At 40.7% G+C, this 21,135-nt stretch overlaps 1 protein-coding gene across 3 annotated transcripts in view; it reads left to right on the top strand.

The window, feature by feature from the left end:
• SCUBE2 (signal peptide, CUB domain and EGF like domain containing 2) overlaps positions 1–20,133 on the top strand; it is a 42,715-nt gene extending 22,582 nt beyond the window's left edge. The window contains exons 15-22 of one of the 3 annotated variants that reach the window (XM_030482201.1): positions 1,161–1,316; positions 1,676–1,879; positions 8,324–8,491; positions 11,036–11,197; positions 12,349–12,546; positions 13,131–13,283; positions 14,327–14,406; positions 15,172–20,133. In XM_030482201.1, the coding sequence (XP_030338061.1) occupies positions 1,161–1,316; positions 1,676–1,879; positions 8,324–8,491; positions 11,036–11,197; positions 12,349–12,546; positions 13,131–13,283; positions 14,327–14,406; positions 15,172–15,324 (1,274 nt within the window). In that variant the 3' untranslated portion in view covers positions 15,325–20,133. The remainder of the gene's footprint in view (positions 1–1,160; positions 1,317–1,675; positions 1,880–8,323; positions 8,492–11,035; positions 11,198–12,348; positions 12,547–13,130; positions 13,284–14,326; positions 14,407–15,171) is intronic. The other 2 variants (XM_030482199.1, XM_030482200.1) reach the window with 2 other exon arrangements.
• Positions 20,134–21,135: the final 1,002 nt, after the last annotated feature.

Below are 21,135 nucleotides of genomic sequence, written 5' to 3'. Positions count from 1 at the left end.
TAAGTACTTTCCAAATATGAAGTACACCAGAAGCAAAGCATAGAGGACTGCAGACTTTCCTTTCTTCACTGACCTCATGAATCGCACTCTTGCCCAGACATGATTCTTGCAATAGTTATTTTATATCACAGTCTGTGACAACCTACACTCTTGCTAGGAAAGCCTTTCTGCTTTTTTATTTGTATTACTGCCAATAAATTTTTGATAAAATCAACCATTCTTTTCATTCTTTTGATTTCTTCCTTTCCTTTCTCTCTCACCCTTCTTTCTGTTCTTTCTTTTCTCACCTGCCTGATGCCTCAGTGAAGAATCTCCTGGCTATTTATGCTGACTCCATTGTCAAAGGGTTATTCCTCTTTTCTCTTGTCTTCCTTTTATACTTCAGCAGCCCCAGATGGACACAGTGAGGTCAGCTCTTCCATCTGTTCCAAGGCAAAAAGTATGGCCTCGGAATTCACAAAGTCAGCAGAAAATGGGGAGGAGTACATTTAAAAAAAAAAACCAAAAAAAAAAGCTGGGGGAAGAAGTCACTAAACAATATGATGAATCAGCATGTCAGTTTGTTTGTCCTTGGAAGAGTGATAGTGAGAAACTACAGTAGATGCTTAGTGAAGAATTATATAGTCCAGAACCAAAGCTTATTCCGGTTGTTTTCTTTAACTAAATTTATTTTCTCATAGGATCTTTGAAAGTGGTCTCCAAAAGCCACTACTTAATTTAAACACCATTAAAAGCTAACACGTTTTTCACATGCTTCATATGAGTGCAGGATTTTTTCCCTTGAGTAGTCTGCCTGATGCAGGCACTGTCATGGTTTTAAGATGCTTTGCGTAGCACAAAGGCAATTCATTAGAACCTGCTAGCAAAACACGGGGGAAATGGGCTGAGCACTGCAGCCAACCTCTCATCCTGGCAGCGAATGATGCCTCAGACCCGCTGCACTGCCAGAGTCTCAGCCCAACAATAGACCTGTAAGTGCGCTGGAGTAATGATTTGATGTGAGGGTGTACCCGTTGAGAAACTGGCTAAACTGTTTACTACCATGTGGAGTTGATCATTTGCTCCTCTTTAACTCTTCATGGCAATAATATATGCTGAGCACTAGTGAATGTTCAATAACATAGCTGGCCAAGCTTTTGCTTCCTTTAATGTTCACACAGAGAGACATAATTCAGTAATGGAGAGCTTCCAGTATGTAAACCTAACATGCAGCTCTGGCAAGAAAGTTCACGGAGCCCTCCGTAGACTGACAGCGACTAGAGAAATTTTTATCACTGCGGACTTTGAGCTCGAAACAAGCCGAAAGGAGGTGACAGGTTGGTTGGAAAATAACCCAAGGTGCGGTTTGAAGCTTCTTGCTATTTGCTCCTTAATTTCTGTATTTTTCACTTCTATCTGTATGCAAAATGATAATGAAAAGTATCTCCTGTTTTGAAAATGAATTTTACTGCTTCAAAAAGAGTGAGGGATAGGGATAACTTCAAAGACCAAAGAGCTGCCCATAGATTAAAATCTTGTGGTCTGATGAATTTTCTTCTAGCCTAGTGGTGTTGTCCTTAAGGATTTCAGATCTGTTCACAGAGTTGCTTTCTCAATTATTTGCATAGTTGGTCTTTTGAATTGGGATTTTTGTGCGTGGTCACTTATAGCAGCTTTCACCCTTGATACTTTTCAGACACATGTGATGTGCGCTGTGCTCGGAAGAAGACAGAAAAGAGGTTCCGTAAAACCATTCGGACCCTACGGAAGACAGTCAGCAGGGATCAGTTCCGCATTCGCGTCTCTGGCACGGACCATGAAGTGGCCAGAAAGTCTCTCAAGCTATCGGAGCCACAGCAGTCTTGTGGTGTAGGACAGATTCATGTGGGTAACAGATGTGGTAAGTGAAAGTAGATTAGGAACAAACCATCACATGTATTTCAATTTTATTGTGGTCTGGTGAGCCTGGTGGGATCATGGGATGCTTGTCAGGGAGAGAGGAGGGCTGTGTGGGAAGAAGTAGGGGTTACTGTTTGTGCTACTGAGATGTGCCCTTCAATATATTTGTTGTTGGCTGCTGCTGAGTTACAGAGTAGAGTAAGGCCTCAGTGCACTACACTTTGTTATAATTGATGCACAGCCTACAGTAAGCTCAAAGGTAGAAAACGTGGGAATAACATCAGGCACCAATGGCCTTGGCATCACCAGTGTTATTTTGTGACTACATTTAATATCCAGTGTAACACTGTGTTTCTGAACTTGAGAACATTTAATCTCTCCCTTGTTCCAAAGAAAAGGCTAGGCAGAATTTGAAGCAGTCACATTCTCTTTGCTGATAAAGCTCTGCATCCCAGAGAATCTTCATGACAGTTACAAATTCATGGAAAATAGGGGTTTTATAGGTCAGTACTGGAAAAAATCTTTATTATCATGGCACTGGAGGGCATCACCATAATGCAGCCCATAATAAATGCTTCCAAAGCACAAAAGTTAAGGAGAGGGGTCAGATGTTATCTTAACAGGGGCCTAACAACCATGACGGCTAATTCAGGCTGCATAGGATAGGTGGCGTGTAGGTGGTTTTGTGAATCAGCAAGCCTTTAAAATGTGTGTCACATTGAATTAGTACATCTTCCAGCAGCAACCCATTTGGCCTAAGAATAGGTTTTCCAATCTGAAAAACTTGGATTCGTAGAATAAAAAAATGAATTGGTGTTGTTTAAAACATCTGTGCAAGCAAGCAGACTAGGGAATTACTTGGGATTTCTGTCAGAAAAAGCCGTAAGTTTTCTTTTTGCTTTCTTTTTTTTTTTTTTTTCACTGCAATAAGTCTGAAAAGCTTTGGAAAGCTCACCGAGATGAGTTTACATGGATGTTTTCAAGCTGTTGTGTTGGATGCTGGAGGATGACTTGGACAAACTGTCTCAGTCCATGGTATAGAGCACAGTATGACTTTCAAGCCATTTGTGATTTCATCTGGAAAAATAGCAATGTGTAAGCTAAAAATATTGCAGGTAGAGAAGGCAACGTGAGTTACAGTTAGGAATTGGAACAGCAAAGAAACAAATTTATACTTTTTTAGGTAGCTGCAGAACCAATTTAATTTCTGATTACAAATGAGCTTCTTACGTGGCATTTCTGTGAAAATTTCAGGGGGAAAAGGGACTTTTGGAGAATGCCTGGTAAACTCTTTGGTAAGGCGAGCACAGATAGCCTGTCTATGGTTAAAACAGACACTGATCATATGAAGACAAGTGTTTTTAAAACAACTTGTAAAAAGCCTCTTCTGTTGCTGAATTGGTACCACAGTTTGCTCTGTACATCTTAACAGGTACTGCTGTGAGCAGTGGAACTAGCAAGACCCGATTCCCTGCGGGTCTCATGCCTTATGGTTCGATTTACTTGTGCCTAAAAAGATGCAGTCACTAAATGAATCTTCCTTTCTTTAGCTGAAGTATTCAGACCATATTCTTGCGTAGATTTGCTGTGATCAAATAGGACATGGAACTTGTACCACTTTTTACTTGCATGGATGCTAAAAAGGTCTCTCACCGCCACTTGCACGTTGCCCACTTCTTTACATTAAACATACAAAAACTTGGTATCTTTGAAACCTCTCTGCACCCTTTGTCAGATTGCTGGCAGTTGGACAAAAAGTTCACTAGTTCTTGAGGGGACATAAAAGTACACACAGAGGCAGTGTTGTTACATACGCCTCATTTCCTTAGAAAAAGCTGATTGTCCCAGTGTGTATGGTAAAGGCAGCACCCAGTCGCTGCTGCTGCTGCTCTGACTGCCAGTCAGAAGGAGCTAAGAAATAGACTGGGGAGAAGAGAATGGAGTGGGAACAGTGTGGAAGAAGATGAAGCAGCTAACTCAGGGATGTGCGCAGGAGAGGCAGGGGGGTTTGTTTTGATATGATTGTTTTGCAGAGCTGCTGAGAACTTCTGAACAGGACTGGGGACATGCTTATCTAGACACGCTAGTGATTCTGGGCAGAAAGTGACTCCATAGCAAGAGATGCCAGGTCAGCAGGTAGATTCAGTGCAGGTGGTGGACGTGGTCTCTAGACAGGCAGAGAACTTTGGCAAAGGGATTTCACTCAGTCTGATCAGAGGAGTAGGAAGCAGCGAGGGAACTAAGCAAGTCTAGGGACTTAAAAGTCTTCTGTAATTCAGACAGTGAGTGAAGTGCAGGTTTTAGTTCATTGTTTTCAAATACATTTTTTTTTAAACAAAATACTTGGAGTATGGCTAGGTTAGATACTGATTCAGACAGCCTTGTACTGGTCCTCTTCCTGTGGTAGGCTTCTCCTGGCACAGTACTGTCTGAAACATTAGTTGTATCTCAGCAGTGTAAGAGGGAAAGTCCAGCTTCTCCTCTGACAGCTTTTGTCTTGGGGAACTGACCTGCAGTTGCAGCAGTAAGCTAAACTTCATTTGGTTTCACACTTCTGGTGAGATAATTTTATAAAAATCTGACAAGAAGAAATGAGTTATCAAATGGGAGAAAGGGTGCTATTTTTTCTGCTGACATGCTTGCTCTGACAGTCATAGATTTAAGGCATAAATCCTTAGCAAGTGTAACCGTCTCAAGTGACCTAAATACGTGAACTGCTACAACACAATAACTTAAAGAGTGCTGCTTCAGAATCAATTTGCATCAGTTGTTGGTGGTTTTCCTTATAAAGTCAAGGCATCATTCTTAAGAAAATGGTGAATTGGTGGATCATGACCTCCTTTACGAGGTTCACCTTCTCAACCACTGAGATACAGCATTTGTCTATAGGAGCAAATGCTCAAAGGCTAACCTGTTGAAAAGAGGGGAAGAGCCTTTAAATGTCTTTGTAACTGTTAATCCTGGTTCCCTGTGGGCCCCTCTCTTCCCTCTCCTCCCCTTTTCTTAGTGTTTTTGCATCAGAAAAGCTTTCACTTTTTTTTTTTCTTCTTTAAAACAGCTGCGTGAGACTCAAGATCTGTTTTTTAATGGGTATTGAAGACAAAGACAGTGGCTGCAGAAATGAAGTCTACTAGGGGCAATTGATTCTTTTGTTCATTTGGGGAAAACCAGTCAAGTTTCTGAAAAAAGAACAAGGCCAGCCAGTGGAATTCTGATTTAATGTCATTATTTGCAAATCTTCAGATCTTGTTTTGACTGGGTATTTCCCATGTGTCAGGTGGGACCATGCAGTTTCTAGTTTTATGAAATGTTTGGTTTAATTTAAACAAAAGATAGGGCAAGTTTGAAGTCTTAGAGGTGTGTCCCTCCCCTTTGTTTATTTTTTTGTTTTGGTGTGTTTTTGTTGGAGGTTTGTTTTTTTTTTTAAAGAGGGCTCATGTGTGTCACCCTAATTTCATGCACGGTCCTATGGATTTCCATGGGATGATTTCTGTGTTGATATAATGTCCCTATAATTAATGTTACTATAATTGAACCTAACACTAAGTCTGTTTTGTTATGCTAAACTGGGCCCTAGTGAGTGCTGTGAGGTTCTAAACAGGCTTTACTCGTTATGCCTGCTCTGTGCTTCAGTGGGGTTAGATGGGTGGCCTGTGTTTGGAACATTTCTAGGTGGAAGATGGGGAGGAACTGGGAGCAGTTTACAGGGAATCGATTGGTTCAGATCAAATGGAAAAGTTTCGTTTTGGCCCAGGTTGATTTTACACAGTTCCTGCCTTTTACTGTCTCAGACCTGTATTCCTTCTGTGGATACTGTCACAGGCATAGCCTACCACCCTGCTGACCTGCCATATTTGACCTGGGTCACAAAGGACCAGGGGCAGCCTGTGCAAGTGGAAGACAGGAAGTCAAGAAATGGGGCCTGAAGCAGGTGCAGTGTAGCTCCAGTGAAGCGTAATGAACCTCAGATTAATGCTGAGCAAAGTTGAAACAAAATGTCAGCCTTCTTTCAGTACTCAGAAACTGCCAAATTGCAGCAGTCCTGACAGTTGATCAGCCCTAATGCTTGTATAAACATAGTCTTGATATCACCTTGAGCTTTATCAAGTTGTCTAGCTGCTGACCACCTAATTTGGCTTTACACCCACAAACACAAAATGTTAGTGACCTGATATTATTTTCTTATTAGTTAGCTGAAGTGTGGGAATGAGAAAGTTGTATTTTATGCCCTAATAAAACTTAACAGGATGAGGAAGGACAACTAACTTGTAACTCTTGCCGCAGTCCTCCGAATCCTGGAAACCAAAAATTAGCTGGAGCTCACAGTGTGTCTCAATACAGATGTAAGGTACAGAAACAGGCCATCTGATGCCCCATCTTTCGCTTGCTGTCAGAATTCATTCATGCAACGCATCTAAGAATGCCCTATATTGAGGATCTCATTGATGTCTGCGGAGATCTAAGTTTACTTTCTTAATGAAATTTAAAAAAATTAGTCACTTTGCTAAGTAATCCTGGAAGATAGATTTAGCTTAACTCAGTTTTGTTCCACAGAGAGCTCTACCATTTTACAACATGCAATTTTAAGGAAAGTAAGGTGCAGATGATAAAGTTGATGAAAGAGATCTGATGGGATAAGTTCTGAAATGAAACATTTCCACATAAGTGGTAGGTTTGATTCCTGCCTGGGACAGGTTTCCTTTGAGCTCTGTTAGCCAACCTACTGTTAATGCTGGTGCCTGAGCAAGTTCAGGAAACCTGAAGTACAGTTTTAAGGTTGAATTTGTATGGTTTTACATGTGTCAAGGTTAAGTAGCATTCTGTTCAAAACAAAACCAAAAACCACAGCCCCAGTGCAAAAAAACCCAAAAAACAAATCACTCCCAACTTGACATGTGATTAAAAGGAAGGGTAAAAAAACAGGTTAAGGGGAGAGAGCAGACAGTAACTAGTCTGTAGTAAGGCCACTCTGAGCTCTGATTTCTCATAGAGCCATAGAGGTTTTTGAAAGATTTGCACCAGTCTTTCCATTGCTTCTGGGACTCTGAAGTCAGCAGCCACTTCTGAAAGTCACCTTTACTAACCTTGATTGTCTTTCCTTGTTATGGAATTGTAAATAGTGCTCTTTCCTTACCTTATTGGAAGTGCTGTAATGAAAGCCATCATTCATTCATGTTTGTTGAGTTGCACAAAGAGGAGAGAGATGAGTGTTCTGTAGGAATGTTTATAAAAGAAGAAAGGCTTGAAAAGTGTGGGAGCAAATGAATGAATGTGTATTCTTATGAAGGCAGAAGTCATGTGGTGGAAAGTTAGAAGCTAGAGCTAAGACTTCCTCATTAGCTTTCATTGAAAAGCTATGGAGCATTGCTTAACCTGGGGTATTTTATTTTTAAGCTAAGGAGGAACACTCACTATTCTACTCAGTGTTATCAGCCATAAACAAAACTCTTCATCATTGATCATGACCGGTAGTTAATGCCCTGCTTGTTGTTAGTCATATAGCCTGAAATGAAGCCAAGGCCAATTTAACTTCCTAACAAAACAGCTATTCACTGAGTGATTTATTGGAGCTATAAACTAAAACTAACAGTTTATTATCGTAACAGGTCTTTAAAAGGACAGAATTTTTCAGCACAGCTGAACAACTGCAACAGTGTTTTGTGCCTTTCCAGAGCAGGGTAATTATGAAGAACTGGCACTGAACCAGTTCTTTTGTGAAAAGTTTGAAAACCAGCATTTTTCGAAGTTACCCATAAATATTGCTAGACTTGTTAGATAATATTGAGGTGCGTGTTTAAGTAAAATCAGTTGGATTGACTTAGTGCTACCTAGGCATCATACAGTACATAGATAATCCTTGTCAAAGAACCAGTATCAGATGAATAGGAAGAGTATTTGTGCTTTAAAAGTCTGAGGCACTCATAATGTTTAGTTTAGTGAATTTGCATGATTACTTGTTGCGCTTGAGGTTTTCACATAACACCAGTAGTTTTGAAGTATGAATATTCAATAATATTAAGAGTAGAATACTTATAGAAATCTGGAAGTACATTTTTGGCATCTTAGGTTCAGTACTATTATTTCATAAAGAGTTTAGTAGCTAGAAAGAAGAGATAATCACTCCATAATTGCACTGTACAGATGTACGGAGAGTACTGAACAGGCCTAGTGTCCAGCGTGGCCTTGAAACAAAGCATGAAATCCATTCTAGCTCACAGAAGAGCTTACTAGCACCAGAGTGTATCAGTGTCTGTTTCGGTTTTACAGGGTACATTGTACTCATTAAGTTCTATCTGTTGCTAGCATTCAGTTCTGAAATCCTGGTTCAACTCCCAAGTAAAGAGGACGGTGTTTTCACCTTTGAGTTTCAGGTCCTGTGAAGGCTCACTAACATACTTTCATCTGTAATGTGCAGGTTAAAGCAAGTGTGTTCTTCCTCATCTAGATCAGTGCTCACCAGGTGAATATTCTTCTGATGGCTTCAAACCCTGTCTGCCATGTCCCCTTGGAACATACCAGCCTGAAGCTGGAAGAGTATCCTGCTTTCCTTGTGGAGGAGGTCTAACAACAAGACATAGCAGTGCATCCTTGTTTCAGGACTGCGAGACCAAAGGTGAGGTCAAGATTTATTTGGTGAACTGTGTTGCTCCAAGGGAAAAGTAACTGCTGCCGCTACAAGTGGGGCGTTCAAATTGGCTGGCCTGGCCTGGCTGCAGGGAAAATCAATAAAGCCTCAATTCCTTTTATAACTGATTTTTATACAAGGCTTGAAAAGGGGTTAAGAAGTACATGGAAGTTGATCAGTGAAGTCGTTGATCTGTGAAGAGTCATATAAGGGAGCAGCAAGGAGAACAAAAGTCTCCAGGAAAATCAAGACCAGTATGTCTTACTGAAATTTGGGGTTTGAGCACAGCAGCAATGTGAAAATGTGAAGGAGGGAATTGCAGTCCTGGAGGATAAGTAAGAAAATAGTTTCTTCATGTTCATAATGAGAAACTGGCTTGGATGCCTTGGGATATACCTAAATGCTAGCGTTCGGCTTAACCATGCAGTACCTCAGACAGCCGTCTAAATTTGATCACAGTGGAGCTAACATGCAGTCAGCTCCCAAGGTTTTCCTCACAGGAGTGAAAATGAGGTAGGGACCCTATCTTTAAATATGAAAGAATTTTGTTAGCATCTTAGTTACCTAAAATGTAAAAAGCTGAAAAACAGCTATGAAGTTATCCTTGAAAATGCTGTTAAAAATATGTGTCTATAGAGAGAGAAGAAATGTTGATCAGTATAATGATCTTAAAGCATGGGTAAAAACCCATGACTTACAGCAAATTCGCCTGAATAAAAAGTGTTAATAGAAAATCTACTGCTGTAGTTTAGAAATAAGGGGTAGAAATATGTTCCTGATGCAAACATTTGGAGTGGTTTGGATTAAGAGATGTCTCTCAGTTAAGATATGTTTACTATTGAGAATTGCAACATAATAGAAGAATTTTGAAGTATGGTTGAAGAATTAATATTACTGGTAATAATGAGGTAGCCAATAGATTTCTTCAGTGAAGAATTACTGAACCCACAAATGCTGTTGTTTTATACTTAATTTTGCAAAGTTAAAGCACTAAAAAACTATGTTAAAAACCTTGGATCGTGATAAGAGGAACTGATTTCAGTTTTAGGTAACATAAATAAAAACAGGCCTATAAATGAGGTTCAGTTTTCAAATCAGAGTGGCGATTAAAGGAATTTATTTGTGTTAACTGGAATGAAGAGCTCAGGGATTTGCATGTGGAAGAGGCCACATGAGACATGGACTCACAGATGCAAGAACTATTTGGAACTTGTATTTGAAGCATTTGGATTGGGGGGTGGAGCATGTAAGGAAGGACTCCAGGCTAAGCTAGCTTACGAAGCTCAATAAGACTAGAGTTATGTGGGAGTAAGCAGAGCTTAAAAGAAATAGAAAAATAGGACTGTGCAGTGCAGAAAACTACGTTTGAAAGGCAAGTTAGTAAATTATTTTGATGTTTAACCTGACAGAGGTAAACTTGCCAAATGAAGTAAAGGAATAGGAAAATATTTTAATGTATTTTAGTCCCACAAAGAAAAGGGCAAGGAAAAAGAAGCAATGTGGTGATGGATTTAAGAGCAAAGATATGGCTGATGCGCTTGACTGCTTTCTGTCAGGTTCCAGTAGAGATGATGATGGGCCGAGATTCAGATGCAGAATAGCTAAGCAAAATCAAATTATAAGGAGCATATTAGAGATGTAAGCAAAGGTGTTTGGGGTCTCAGATTGCATTGAGAGAAGGAAATCTTCCTGACTGCATGCAGTGAAGTAGAAAAAAAAGTTGCAGGTCTGCTAGAAAAGATTTTTCTCCTATGTCTGTCCATCTCATGTCTAAAACTTCCATAAAATCTGTAATGTTTATGAAAGAGTTTGTATGTCAGAATGGGGTCTCGCTTAGGTGACGCAGGAAGTACTCTCAGCAAGTCCTGTAAGGGCTATAGCTTATATGTCTAGCTAACATGATGATTTGCATGACATGATGAATAAAATAGTAGCAGATCTGGTGGAGGTGGCTGTACCCTGACTCATGGCCTGTTGTTGCAAGACAGTGTGTGATCATGACAGAAGAAGGCAATATGTCAGTTTAGTCACTAATATTGATGCAATGTGCCACCTGCAGAAGGCCAAAGTCTTTCACCTCTGCTTGTGGTGAGCTCATCACTGGGCTATACTAGGATGCAGCAGCAATGCCCATGCTGCTTGGCATAAGCAGGTGAGAAAGAAAGGTTTGGTTAGTATTTCCACATACGGTTCATCTTCCAAGTCAAATGTCAGTGACAAGACCATATGGTAACACGCTGTTCTACTTGGTGTCCTGCTTACAACATCATGGTAGCTATACTCACCCCCCCACATATTTTATTACTGCTTCCACACAGAACTGCTCTACAGTGTTGCATTTGGGACTTCTGAGCTTGCACAAAGTGACCTGATAAACTAAAATCTGTTCAATTGCCTCTGCTTTATAACCCTCATAGTTTATGAATATGGCATTTCAGTTACTGAAATTATACTAGGTCCTTTAAAAATGCACAAAATCTCATGTGCTACTGCCAATTTTTTAACCATGCTGCATATTCAATTACTATCCAGTTCAGTGTTCACCGGGTCATTTTTATAATACCACAACTCATCGGTGTATTCGCTGCACAGTTGGAACATACCAGCCTGAATTTGGACAAAATTACTGCATTTCATGCCCTGGAAACACCACTACTGATTTTGATGGGTCAACAAATATAACACAGTGTAAAAGTAAGTATAGCAAGATGGTTTTGATGATCTCTTACAAATAAAAATACTGGGCCATTAATATTCAGAATGGCCTTAAGGTCAAAATTTAGCTTTGCTTCAGGGAGCTTGGAGAGAAGGCAGTGGTGTTGCTCCTCTCATGCTGCCTGCCTGCATCTCATCCCACATGGCTTACTGAGGTCCATGAGAGACCATTTCTGCAGACTGGTTCCATCATTCTTGTTAAGGTAAGTGACAGTTGTGTCTTGCCAGTTGGTGCTGGGCCACTCTGGATCTCGCTATTTAATCTTTTCTCCCATGATATAGCAGACAGAGTTTGTCTCCTTGGCACTCTGATTTCTTTCCCTTCTATTAAAAGGAATGGAAGGTGGCTCACAAAACTTGATAGCTCTAGTTTTCTTCTGAATAACAGCCTTTGAAAGAGGCAATTACAAAGAGAACCACTGTTATAGATTATGGTAACTGTAGTGCAGGAAGCTGAGGGTAAATTAAAGAAGAAGAGGGCAAAGAGCTGATTCCTCAGAAGAACCTCTGTTATATACACACAGATGTATGTCACACTTAAAGCATCTGTTCCCTGAGCATTTCACACTCGCTCATCACTGTTATGGTGCTGTAGTGTCCAGCACCTTGTGGCCATGGACTGCTAGAGAACACAGGCAAAGCATCCTGCACTGGGGTTCACCCTCTCTTACTGCCAGCAGTGCTGATCTGTGCAGAGAAAGGGCCTTCTATACTCCCTGTTTCATACTGCTGCAAGCATGGTGCCTGAGCAGAGTGCCTCAGACTCCAGTTAGACTTCAGCTGATACTTCTATAAAGACATTCTGTCTGGTACAAGCGAGTGGAGCATACTTGATAATCCATTTCTATGTCCTCTTAAAAGTGCCTTGCCACTTGGCTGTGGCTTGGTTGATAGCACCTGCTGTGTTAACAGTGACTAGTCTGTATTTTATGTCTCGATGATTAAAACACATGGGTAGATGCAGGCAGTAGCATGAAATGAAGCTATCAGAGGGAACTGTATCTGCATCAGATGCAAACAGAAAAGTTTTTGTGCCTGTCACCCATGTCCTGTTTTCTGACAGTGACTGTAGAGAGAGCTGTAGGATGACCTTGCTTTGCCTACTCTTGCATACTGTATTGCTTTTTCAGATAGGCAATGTGGAGGTGAACTGGGAGATTACACTGGATATATTGAATCACCAAACTATCCTGGGGACTATCCTGCAAACACTGAATGCACCTGGAACATTAACCCACCACCAAAGCGCCGTATTCTGATTGTGGTTCCAGAAATATTTCTACCAATCGAAGATGAGTGTGGAGACTACCTGGTGATGCGAAAAAGCTGTAAGTCTGAAATATCTACTGAGGCATATAGTATCTATCTTGGTGTGCAGCACAGGTTTCTCACATGCATTGCTATTTATATAAACAAAATGTAGCCTGGCTGGCCTCTACTTAAGAGTAGAAATTTCTTTAAATGACAAATTGAGAAAACCTATTTGGTAACATTGCTCCATAGGTTCAAGTGCGACTAGGGTGCAAGACTATGATGTGTCACTGAACTCTGAGAGAAATACCATTAAGAAGGGGTGGATGGTTCAAGCTATCTAGTGATGAATTATACTAAGCAATTCCAGCCTGGGTTAGCAAAGAGGAGACGCTTGCTAGTCCCTACAGGTGTCTGATGCGTGAATGAACAGCTTCAGTTTCTGGTATAGGCAGATCCTTTAAACGGTAGTGTTCTTTTTTTTTTTTCAGGGAAAGGGAGAATATTCCTTGACCCTGACCATCCACTAATGGCCTGCCACATTTCGAGTTTTCTTAACACCACCAAGCATTCGTTGTTGTGATAGCTTAACCTATTTTCTAATTGTGCATTAGTATGAAGTATTGCCAGATAACTGCCTATTGTGTGTTTTCTTTGAAAGCTTCTTCCAACTCTGTGACCACGTATGAAACCTGTCAAACCTATGAGCGCCCTATAGCTTTCACTTCTAGGTCTAAGAAGTTGTGGATCCAGTTCAAGTCGAATGAAGGAAACAGTGCCAAAGGATTCCAAGTTCCTTATGTAACGTATGATGGTAAGCGGATGTGAGCAGCTGAGCCAAGGTGGAACAGCTGCATCGGTGCAGAACTCCTTGTGGGCTCCTTGACCCTGCTAAGCAGCAGGGTAACCCAGGGCTCTCAGCAGTGTTGCTATGAGACTACTTCCAGTAGCTGTTCTCGTTTAAGGCTGGTTTAAGGAATTCTGCATTGCGCTGCAGTCTGAAGTGCCACTGTTTTTCTAGTCTTCCGCAGACCTAAACAAAGAGCTGGGATTCTGGGCTCTGACCTGCATTTCTGTGCCTTCCCAGTTCTGGACTGCAGAGTGCCCCCAGTTAGGAATTGGGCAGAGTCCAAATGCCTCGATTTATCATGTTGTTGCTACCATCTGTATTCTAGTACCAGATAATAAAATATCTATATTGAAAAGAAACCTGAGGGGCAAGAGTTTCACCCTATCCTTGTCAGAGTCACCAGGAGTGAAACTGGAGCTTACGCACTTCAGCGTAAGTGATGTGAAAATGATTTGGCACATTTGTGTTCACACTGGATTAATTGTGAAGGACTCATCCTTGCAGATTCATGATCTGCAGAGTTTCATCAACAATGGATAATTTTTTCAGGGGAAACCTCTCCTTTTGAAGCATTTCAAGTTTTGATTGACCAGGGGGGTTGCCTTTTAAGAAAGTTTCCTCTTACCATTTGGGTTTTTTTTTTCCTTCTTACTGTAAAAGAAAAAAAAGACAATACCAGGTTATGTTTTCTTACAGATAAGTTTCTGCAGTGCAGTTGGTTTGAAGCAGGCTACTTGGTTACAGTATGCACTACAGTCCTAAGTGCATTGTGATTTCTTTTGCTTTTGACAGATTGATGCTGAGCAGCTCAGCAGAGTACACTGTTTTCATAGTAAACAGTATTTGTAGTTTATTTACAGAAGAGCATTTGGAATGTTTTCTGACTGCTAATGTGAGGGTCAAGTAGCACTGGTTCTTTTGGAGGTAGGGCTTACATGTATGACCAAAGGAGTACTGAGTAAATGAAGTGAACCTGCAAATTACTCTCTTGTATACATTCCCCATAGAGGATTACCAAGAACTAATAGAAGATATTGTTCGGGATGGCAGACTTTATGCATCTGAAAATCATCAAGAAATACTTAAGGTATATTCCTTCCACGAAACATGTTGGTTTTGATTGAAAATGACACTGTTTTATGCCAGTGAGTTTGCTTCCTGCTCTGCATCAGATCTGTTCCTTGGTGCACTAGACACATGTCACTTCAAGGAAGTGGGGTGACCCTTTGCTAGGGAAAATAAAGGTGGATCAGATCTACAAGGGAAATCTAAGGTGAAGATATCCCCTCAAGCCTCACATAGGCTGTGCTGGAAGGAATGAGTGGAGCAAACTGAGGGACATGGGATTTAATCTCTTGGAGAAGCACTTGGTACTGCTCCTTGTAGCCTGTAAATTAGTAAGAGCTTCTCCTCCCTGGACAAAAAAAAACCTTCTTATGGATTTCCTTTCTCTGACCCTTGATGAGGTGGCAGTTGTATGGGCAAGTTCCCAAGTAAAGCTTTCTTTTGCTGGATATCTGATCCAGTGTTTGTTTGAGCTTGTTTGTTTGGTTGGTTGGTTGGGGATTTGTTTGTTGTTTTTTGTTTGTTTAGTTGCTTGTTTGCTTATTGTTCTTGGAAGCATGAGGAGGGAAGTGACCCTGGTGCTGGTAATAATAAATCTGAAACTCCAGTTACTTCCCTGTGGCTTGAATGTCAGCCTTGCTCCAGTAGTTTCTGAGCCCCTGAAACATCAGTACTCGAAAATTAAAATGTCAATAAGATTTTATGAATTAATCAGTCATTAAGCTTTGGTAATACCGACCCTAACTCCTCTGTGGAATTACTGTAAAATCTGCTTTCCTTTTTCTAGGACAAGAAACTGATAAAAGCACTGTTTGATGTGTTGGCACATCCACAGAACTACTTCAAGTACACAGCCCAAGAGTCAAGAGAGATGTTCCCAAGATCCTTCATTCGGCTGCTGCGCTCTAAAGTTTCCAGATTTTTGAGGCCTTACAAATAGTTGGCACTGTACTTAAAAAACTAACCAGCCCTGGGCATGCACAGAGGGGTTGTGGTAGGTGGGGCTGCTTTCTGTGTTTTACACGCTGGCAGAGAAACTCCAGGGAAGCTTGCCAGCTCCGTTCTTGGCAGAGTTTGGCTTTCTCAGCTAATATAAATATTTTGGTGAACAGAATTTTGATTCCTTTCCAGATAATACCTTTTGGGTACCAGGATACTTCATGGGTCTCTGAATTAGAGACTGTCCATAATTTCTGTAACTAAATGGTGCCAAGCAGAAGTTTGTAGAGCTCTGCCCTGTTGCTTCATCAGTAACTCTAAAAGCTAATGTGGACAGACAGTCTAAGTAGTGCGGTTTGGGATGAACTCCTGGGCTACCATTAATATATGTTACCTCAACAAAGCTGGGTTCATGTTTGGTCTTGCTGAAAGTGAGAACAAGATTGATGTCTCTCTTAATTTTTGCTACAAAGGAAATTCAGAGCTAAGATTGAAACAGTTTTAGTCCCAACCAGTGAGTCCAAGAATTGCACAAGGTATAATTTTTTCTCTGAGCTATATATTATATGAGGCAAATGGAGGAATAAGCAAAGGGTTGAATATTAGCTTGAACACTCTGGGTTTGGATCAAACTTTGTTCATGCTAATGATCTATTGATTTAAATAGAGTGATACCAGAATAAAACCAGGGCACCAAAGTCATGGAAAACAGACCCTGAGCTGCTGGCCACTTCCATTTTGGGCTGTCTGCAGATGTTACAGCAGAACAGATTCTTTCCTAAATCCCAGTGCTCTCCTTGTCCATAGGCCTGGGATGACATGAGGCATTGGCTTTTCCAAGTAGTATAAAAATCTGTCCTCTGAGCACCTGCAGGTGAACACACAAGCCCCATTTTAAATGCAGGCTTTGAATAGGTTGTGCTTTTGTACATCACTGTTTAAACTTGTATAAGGTTCTTATAGAAGTCTCAATCCTTATATTCCTTGTCTTGTCTGAGCACCTTGCAATGACCTTGTGGAGCGGAGAAGGACTGCTTTCCTTGTCTTGCTGGAGAGAAGTAGATGTACAAAGGCATTCCTCAGCCAGACTGTGGCCACAAAAGTAATCTATGGCAAAATGCTGTTCAAGATTCCCAAGCTCTGTGTCCTTTTTTCCTCAGGTTGTGTCTTATGCGAGAGAAGGCTATACTGAAAGGGCCCATAGACAGAACTATGTTGATTGTCTCAGTGCTTTTCTGTCCACACTTATATTACATTGCTGTCCTCTGGCCATGCAAACCATTTCCTTGGTGTAATGTACCTTCTGGGCCTTCTATCTTGAAGGCAGATGGCTGCAATCGTGCTTATTTGGAAATGGACTTATGACTTCCATCTTTTAGTCACTGGCAGAGCCAGTGGGTACCAAACTTTCTCTCTGTGCCCCTTTAGGAAAGGTACTGAAATTTCACGGTACAGCCAGGACAAACGCTTCCTTTCCTAGGGTGTGGAGCCAGATCTCCCTGGGTTTCACTGCATTAGTATGTGGTATTTAATTGTTTATGTGAATAGTACTCTGCACACATTGTGACAGATGAAACCCTCATCAAGAGCCAGGGTCTGAATCTCTTCCCTATACTATTTGGAGCAATTGAATACTACCAAATGCAGCCTTGCTGAACTGTTGTGGCACGGTAGCCCTATTCCATGGCAGTGCAACCTGTCACGTGGTAAAGACATGTCTTAATCATGGTGTGACAGGAAGGGGCAGTGGCCTCAGGCTACAGCTAGGCAGCAGAGCTCCTCAGGATGGGGTGATGTGATGCTGTGTTGCTTTTGCTACTGCCCTGAAAGAATTGCCATGGTGTGGGTGGAGAAGGGAAATGGCTTGTGTGGCTGCCAAGAGGGAGAGCTGTGTCCTAGCTGGCTGCTCTGGGGCTCCTGCTCCAGCTCAAGAGCTGCTTGCGGGTTTGTGTGACAGAGTGGTGAGCATTCATTCCAGGGATAGGGCTGCCAAGCCTGTAGCAGAGGGCGGCAAATGGCTTGGGCAGAAGAAGGGAGGCAGGGGGTGAATCAGTAGAACAGAGGGAAAGGAACCCAAGTCCTTGTGCATCCCTGCCTGGTGTGTTTCATCCTGGACAAGGTCCCTGATGTCTTCATGGGGAGGAAGGACAGGCGTTATCTAAAAGAAGGCACGAAGCAGTGTGATTGGTGAGAGGAATGGCTAAGGGATGCGAAAACAAGAGGAAGGGTGTTGAGAAAGGCCTGCTACGTCTGTGGAGAAGTGTATTGTGGTGGTGAGATCTCAGGAAGGTATTTCAAGATAGATAGTTTCCCTCTGGCTGAGCAGCCCCTACCTCTCTGCTGTTTGTGGCTTCCTGTGCCAGAGTGCATCTGTGTGTCAGTGAATTGCAATGACCCACCCACCATCTCTGTGTGGCAATGGAGCACTTTGAAATGGTGAGATGCTGCAGTTCTGCTCTGAGTGCATGGGTTAGAGGCCTGCTGGTGGGACACTGGGAGGAGAGGACTGTGGTGTGCCAGCTTCTGGGTCAAGCCCAGCAGAGCGGCTTTGCTGTGTGCTCTCTGCCAAGGGAAGCAAGCCAGTTCTTGCTGTATTCCCTCCAAAGAAGGCTATAGATCTGAACACTTCTGTTTTATGTTTCTGAATGACACACAGATCAGAGTGATTAGTTTCAACAAGGGTTCAAGAAAACAAAAGCTGTGAAACATCCATTTACTTTTTATTTGTGAAATTGGGCTTTCTTGCTTTGTGCTTGACTTGAACTCCAGGTTTGTTGCACTGCATCTCATCTTGTAGTCACGCTGTTCCAGCTCTGCACAGCTGCTCTGGGACCAGTGTCTTGCCTTCAGCCTGTACAGTGGGTCTCAGTGTTGTATCTCCATTACTCCTTTGTGCACAGGACATTTTCACTGTCTGTGGAAGAGGAGTGTCTAAGTGTGGTGTACAGTCTAAGGCTGAGGAGAAAACCTGCCCTTTCTTGAAGAAGAATCCTTCTTGCTCTACAGCCCTGTTCGTTTGCTATATAAAAAGTAAAGGATTCAGAAGCACTTCTGTTACCCTTGATCTTACATAATGAATCAAAATTTCCCCTTTTACTGTTGATCCTGTGTGTGCAGTAAAAAGTGAAGAGGGAATTTTTGCCATCTTAAGTGTTGGGAGAAGTGATAACTGTTGCACAATGTTGTAACACTTGGCATTGTATCTTCATAGCGATGGTAGTGACTCTGTAGAAATTTTAATTTCTACTTTCTGTGTGGTTGTAGACTGATGTTATTTTTCTTTTGGCAACAAATGATTCAAAAATGTTTAACCTTATAAAACAGGATTTAACTTTTGAAATAAGAATTAGTGTTAACTGGGTGACTTAATGTCACCTACATGAGATAAGCATAAGGATCTTTTTTCATGATGTAAATTAATGTAAAATGTTTCAGACTGTTGCTCTTAATAAGAGAAATAAACCAGTGAATTTTTAGTTGCATGAAAACCTTGAATAATATTTTTAATTGTCTTTGCTGTCCTAAATAATAGTTTTGTGTCAAAATGTATGGTTGTGTAGCAAGTTATCACACATCAGATAGATAGATTGACTATCCTGGGAACATCTGCTTACCACAGCATTCTGTTTCACGTAATATATTATTAACCTGCATCTATACTCATAAAGATACAGTTCTTCATATATTTAGTGGTGCACATATTTCTGGTTAGTATAATACTAGAATTATCCTGGTACCAATTCTAATAATTATGCTAAAGATTTCTCCTGTGTGATGAGCTGGACTCAATTGGCCGGTTGTAACCAGCTCTATGAAGGCAGAATAAACTACTTAAAGTAACTCCAAAGTATTTTATTAGTTGGTATATTAATCTGATCTTTTTCTAAAAAATTAAAAAACCCCGCCCTCCCAACCCCCCTTGATTAAACTTAAAAATAACAATAAAACCAAACCAAAACAAGGTGAAAACCTGTGTTAGGAAAGACACAAGTTCCCAGAATATTTTTAAGATTACACCACAGTTTCATCAGAGCTTTTTGTTAAATCCACCGACTTAGTTTTTCAGAATTAAAAAATAGAATTAAGTCACAGGAAATTATAAATTAATTGATCTACAATAATTTTTAATAATGTTTCTATATTTGTGTCTGTGCTTTACATTGAGATTATTAGTTGTAGTCAATCTACCAAAGTTTTATAAAAACAATCACGATACTTTCTCCTTAATTTATTCAGATGTTTGTTTGACCTTTAGCTTCCATTGATCACAGTGACAAGGACTGATGTGCATTAAACTGAATGTAGCCATCCGGGTTCATTTGGAGCAGTTTTGGAAGATACAACTGTATAATTCAGCTGTTAGCTGTAGTAAGCTGACAGTGGTTTATATGTAAAAGACAGCAAAGTAAATGACATGCAGAAATATAGAGGTCATAGAAAAGTATGATGATTACAGGCTAATCACAGCAGAAAACTGTGTTACTCAGATATTATTCCTGGTATTGTAACTACTGCCACCTGCTAGATTGCAGTGATGGACAAATGAATGCTCATATACCCTCCAGGATAGGGAATGTCAATGTGAAATGTCTTATGAACTCCCAGAGCAGTGGGAGCTGAAATGCTGATTGGGACCTTTGGGTGTTTACTTAACAGAAATAAGTAATAATAGAATATAAAGAGCAAGACTTGAAGCTTATTGAAATCCAAGGAATCAGAAGAGGTCTGATGTGGGTAAGCAGGAAGGAATGGTATTAAAGTAATCTTTGATAACAGAATGCAAGGATACTGGTCTGCAAATATTTCTGAATTAAATAAACTTAAAGGCTAATGCTTTTTCTGTCATGCATATAGATGACATCCTTTAAATGCATTAGATGCTGAATGTAAAACCTGACACAACTAAAATATAGTTCTTACCTTCCTTTTAATTCTGCTCCATTTAAACTGTGCCTGTGGAAGTCTGCTGCTACAACAAGCAGAGCAAAAAAATACTTCTTAAAGAACTTAAGCCAAATTTAGGGCTGGTACAAGTAGGTGTGTTTCTAGGCATCCATGAAACCAACCTGTCCTACAACACATCTTGTTACTGCCCATTTAGTTTGAACAATTCTTTTGCTCATAGACAGGTTTTCACTCTCTGTTGTGGAGCTCTGCTTTCCAGAACATATATTCTGCTGTCACTGTAGAACATCACTGTGAGCAGTGATGCAGGTGTAGCACCTGTAGCACCTTAGAGAATACTCTAACTACAGAAGGAGTTAGAGTATTCAAGGGACAGATTCCACTCTCAAAAGGTAAGTAAGTTCATCTAGTTTCTCTCCAAGTCAGTGCAAATTATGTGTGACTTTCTGCATGTTGCTCTTTTAAACCACTTTATTAAACCACTTTAAGTGTAAAAAAAAGAAAAAAAAAATCTTTGTTTAAATGTTAGTGCAGCTTTGTTCTGATTAGACAAATTTTGAAGAGTAATAATGTTTTCTGAAGTCTGTAAAGTATAGACTGTTCAGTACACAGTAAAAAAATAGGTCAGAAAAGGTGACCTTGAAATCTTTTTTTCCTTATTGAACATGTCTATAAATCTAAGATTCGTTAAGGAAACACCCTCACACTGACTTGATCCAATGCAACCGAAGTCTTTTTTCACTGGGAAGGTTATTCAATAGGCAATATAGGCTTTCAAACCTGGATATTAATCATGTGCCATGAAGTTTCCTATCTGTGATGATTATGGGATCAGGAAATAAAGGGTTCATTGTTTTAAGGACAGAAAAAGATGCATTGGAAGCTGAAATATTCTGAAGTGGTCATT

Source organism: Strigops habroptila, chromosome 4, assembly GCF_004027225.2.
Source record: "Strigops habroptila isolate Jane chromosome 4, bStrHab1.2.pri, whole genome shotgun sequence".
Classification (NCBI taxonomy): domain Eukaryota; kingdom Metazoa; phylum Chordata; class Aves; order Psittaciformes; family Psittacidae; genus Strigops; species Strigops habroptila.
The sequence above is the reverse complement of the archived record's forward strand: the minus strand, read 5'-3'. Positions and strand labels throughout refer to the sequence as shown.